Genomic DNA, 4414 nt, shown 5'->3' on the forward strand with positions numbered 1-4414 from the left:
AAAACTTAATTTAGATAAATATTAATTTTTTATTCTAAAATTATTGATCAAAATAGATGAACAAAGAGAATAATAGTAGAATGTTTTGATACATTAAATAGGAAGGGAATAAGAAAAATGAAACGAAAACTAGTGTTATGTTAAAACAACATTTATAAGAAAGAAGAAGAAGAAGAAGAAAGGAAGAGATAAAAGTGTAAGTAATAAAGAAAAGATTGCAAAAGGAACATTGCATTTTCCTTATTGTTATTATTAATATTATCGAAGGATATGAAGTGTTGGAGTTGACTCTGGAGTCACCACATTCCTCTGAACACTTAACTTAGCAGACTATGTTTATAGATTAGGAAGGTCCTCTCCAAGCACTGCAATTCTGTACAGTCACACCAAACTCTACAATTACTATGTTCAGTGGGTGCTACAAAAACAACATATGTAGTACCACTTGCTGGATCTAATACATAATTAATTAATTAATTACACACCAGCTCCAAATTTTTTTTCCTTCTTATTATTATTAATTATTACTTTCTTTTTGGTCTTCTTTTTTCCTAACAAAGCAGGGGACAAAACTGAAACATTGAAAAACTCCATCAACTAGTGAAAGCCCCCTCCAACCATGCTTGCAGCCTTCGCTTCATCAGCTGGTTTTGGAGTTGGCAGCAACACAATCGCCATTATAGCGCTCAGCGCCGCCGCCGCCGCCCCCACCATGAAAGCCGGCAAGTTGCCGCCGCCAAACAAAGCATCCCAAGGACCACTCAGTGCAGACACCACCATCTGTTTGTACATTCACATGTGTGTGTAAATACATACTCAAATAATTCACTAATAATTTATGCTCGTATTCAAAGAATCTTTCTGCTTCAATCAGAAAAAAAAAATGTCAGTATCTCAATTCTTACCTGTGGTACCACAATTGCCAGATTCAGGACTCCCAATGATAAACCTGAATTAACCAAAATTAATTAGTGAAACCCCATTGAATAAATTAATGGACCAAAGTATGATTATAATATAAATAAATAAAATGATCTAATTGAGACAGGTTTTGAATTGATTTGTACCTTGTCCTGCTCCTGAAGCACTTGAGTATATTGATGCAAGAGCAAACGGAACACTGAAAGTAATCTGAACACATAGAAAATACAGAATTAGTTTTAATTAAGACACATGATTAGTTTAAGGCAAGTAGATCATTTTTAAGCTTTTCATTTGTTCAGCTTTTTCTCGTACTTTGTTTTTTAATGATTCAATAAACCTCGTTTTTAATGTAGCTTCTTCACTTCGCTGTTACATAAAGAATAAAGGGTATGTTTTCTTTTAACATGTTTTTTTTCAATCTGTGAATGAATTATTATGAACAGTGTCTGCCACAGATTAGGTAATCCCTGCCAAAAATATTAGACTGACAAGAAGTCCAAACCAAAACTCCACCAGTCAAAAGAGTCCACTTTTTTAGACTTTTCAAGATTCTTTATAAGATTAGTGATCAAAAATTACAAACTTGCATTAATTCTTTTCCAAGAAGAAACACTCTTAGATGTTTATCTGTTTGCATTTTTTTAATAAACTTATTTTGTAATAAAAAAAAATAGCCTTAAAAAATATTGTGAGAGAATTTATGTATGTATGACAACTAGGTACGGCCCAACCGCTGTCCAACACCACGCTTGTCCATAATTATTTTTGAATAAATATAAATAAAATGATGTAGGGATTAATATGCATGTGAACAAATATTTAATATGTATGAAAAAAACGATTTTTTTTAAGATGTAGGGATTAAAACATAAAGTTGAATGAATAATTTAATTACCGAAACGATGGGTTAATGATTTAATCAATTTAGAAAGAAAAGTCGAAATTTGTAAATTTGTAACCCAAAATCAGTAAACCAAACGCAGTCGTTTTTAACACGTCGAGAACAGAGAGAAAACGTTACCGCAAGGGGAACTCCGAGAACGGCGAAGAAAACCATGGACCCAACTGTGACGCCGGTGGAGGGGTGGCCCACGGCGGCGGGGTTCAAGTGGCGCTCGTGCTCCGCCACCTTGGTTATGACGATGGTCATTCCGAAGCCAATCGCTAGAATGAAGTTGACGATGCCCCAAAGCCTCTTCACTCCGCCAACCATTTTCCCCAACGGTTCAACAGCCAGCGACATGAACCCCAAAACGACGGCGTTTAACAGGAGTCCCAGAGACCCCACGCGCACCCCCTTCGCGTAAGCGTCCTCGCCCACCGATCCGCCGTACACCTCGCGACCCATCCAGTCGGTGTCGAAGAGGAAGTAGGGGAACCAGCCGACCCAGTTGATAGCTGTCACCAACATGAGCATCCACATGGGTCTCTTCAGCTCCTTCAACGCTCCGAAGAGCTGAAAGAAACACGAGGGCTGCGCGTCCTCTTGCACCGCCCGTGGCGGCACGGGCTTGTCCTTTACGTAAATGAGAGCCACCGTGGACAAGAACAGTAGCAGCAAGATCGAGAAAAAGAAACAGCTTTTGAGATTGGCGCAGAAAACATCGCAGGCCTTGGTCTCCGTGAAGGGGAAGATCTTGTGCAGAGCACTAAAAGACCCCGCTGCGTATCCCAACACGTTGCCGACCGCCATGAAGAACGAGAAAAACCCATTTGCCATTCTCGTTTTTCTCTGGTCGCCGGCGGCTAAGTCAGCCAGAAAGGCACGGCAAGGACCTTGTAACATGTTGTTAGCGACATCTAGGATCCAAAATCCTATGACGAACACCCCAACGGCCCGAGGACGGGTTTTTTTGGTTATGTCGTCGCCGGCTGCGTACCCTATATCGGCTGCATAACCGATAAGAAACACAGCTATGGCGACAGCCACTGCACCGCCGAGAATAAAGGGGCGTCTGCGACCGAAGCGAGAAGTGCTTCTGTCGCTGTAGTAGCCCACAATGGGCTGCACCACAAGCCCGGAGATGGGGCCGCAGAGCCAGATGAAGGAGGCTGCGGCGTGTGGAACTCCCAAGAGCTGAACGTAAGGGGTGAGCAGAGAGAGCTGAAGAGCCCACCCGAACTGTATGCCCGCGGCTATGGACGCCACCGCAAACATTTTTCGGAGTGGGCTGGCCTCGGCCTGGCTGGCCTCCACACTGAGGGTGGTGATGGAAGGCTTTGTTGGGTCAATGGGTTTGGTCGGAGATGGTGCCTCCATGGTGAAGAAATTTGCTCGAAAGAGAGAAACCTTGTTTGTCTCTCAGCGTGTTTTGTTTTCTCACAAGAGGAAGAACAAGAGAAGATGTGTTGTGTGTGGAAGGAAAGAGGGAGTGTGGGATTTTATAGCGTGGGGAGAAAGGATTCAACTAAATTTAGACAGTGAAATGTAGCTTAATGTGTGTGGATATATTTTTCATAATTCATAATGGATAATTAAGTTTATCCCTTTTTCTGCTCATATGTTATTTTGTACAGAGATACAGAGAGAGAGAGAGAGAGAGAAAGGGTTCAAAGTCCAATGGGTCCTAGTATTCTCAGCTTCTTCCTCGAATTGCTGTGATTTTACTTTTATCTTTTATCTTATCTTATTACCCCTTCGATGCATGAATTTCGGCTCACTGTTACATGAAGAATCTTTAGGTGTAAGAAAAATTCTGCAACATGACTTCTCTGTAATTACACCGCTAAAAAAATAAAGAAGAAGGAAAAAAGTGTAAATATAATATATGGTAGAGTTTAAGAAAATTAAAAAAAAAAGTCAAGTAGGTGTATATATTATACAATATCTATATATTAATTAGGGTTCTGCTATATGAGTTAATGGATAGGACAGAGTATAAATAGAGACAGGGGTGCACAGAGCGATCCATGAGTTGATTGAGCAATCTTGTGACTGTTAAAATAAGAGTGGGGTGATTTTAGCAACCAATATAATGAGAGTTTATTACTATTAACAGCAGAGAGGGCTTTGAAAAATGAGGATAAAGACAAAAATAGACCTCCTGGCATGAACACGGACTGGAGGAGGGCTTACGTACAATGCATGATTTTTGTCTTTTACCATGCCATAAGAAAAATAACATAAAAAGAAGAGTTTCAGGTTGTAAGATTGAGTAAAATAATACTAGTTTAATTTTTATATATAAAATAATAAATTAAATACTAATAATGATATGAGGAATCAGGATTCATACACCAGTGGGAAAAGGGAACACCAAAATCGATTCTGATTATTAGCTGTGGCGTGGATGCATGTGAACGACTGTGATTTATGATTTGCTTTTTCAGATATTTTTGGGAAGATAATATAACAGATTAATCTTGAAACAGTAAAATCAATTTATAAGTTTCCACTTAAAAAATACTTTGCATTATACATTTTCGTTTGCTTAAAGCATTTTGATCTTGATCGTGGGACTTTTGATGTTAGAATGGAAATTCATAAAGA

The 4414-nt window shown here is 39.3% G+C and overlaps 1 protein-coding gene across 1 annotated transcript; it reads right to left on the minus strand.

Annotated features, from left to right (window-relative positions):
- Window positions 1-215: 215 nt before the first annotated feature.
- Window positions 216-3292, minus strand: LOC114181834 (sucrose transport protein SUC8-like). The gene is made up of 4 exons (XM_028068429.2): window positions 1946-3292; window positions 1068-1131; window positions 906-949; window positions 216-780 (listed from the first exon to the last, which is right to left on the minus strand). The coding sequence occupies exons 1-4, from the start codon at window positions 3182-3184 to the stop codon at window positions 598-600; spliced, it is 1530 nt and encodes a 509-aa protein (XP_027924230.1). The 5' UTR covers window positions 3185-3292; the 3' UTR covers window positions 216-597.
- Between the last annotated feature and the right edge of the window lie 1122 nt (window positions 3293-4414).

Source organism: Vigna unguiculata, chromosome 4 (assembly GCF_037176805.1).
Source record: "Vigna unguiculata cultivar grain cowpea cultivar isolate G323 ecotype 2 chromosome 4, ASM3717680v1, whole genome shotgun sequence".
In the NCBI taxonomy this organism is placed as follows: Eukaryota; Viridiplantae; Streptophyta; class Magnoliopsida; order Fabales; family Fabaceae; genus Vigna; species Vigna unguiculata.

What these genes read in the sequence shown, in the direction of transcription:
- LOC114181834 (XM_028068429.2), bottom strand. Translation starts at nt 3,184, where the DNA reads ATGGAGGCACCATCTCCGACCAAACCCATTGACCCAACAAAGCCTTCC. An exon ending in TTCTCGGAGTTCCCCTTGCG is followed by an intron (nt 1,132 to 1,945) that starts GTAACGTTTTCT and finishes CTATGTGTTCAG; the next exon opens with ATTACTTTCAGTGTTCCGTT. An exon ending in TGCTTCAGGAGCAGGACAAG is followed by an intron (nt 950 to 1,067) that starts GTACAAATCAAT and finishes TGGTTAATTCAG; the next exon opens with GTTTATCATTGGGAGTCCTG.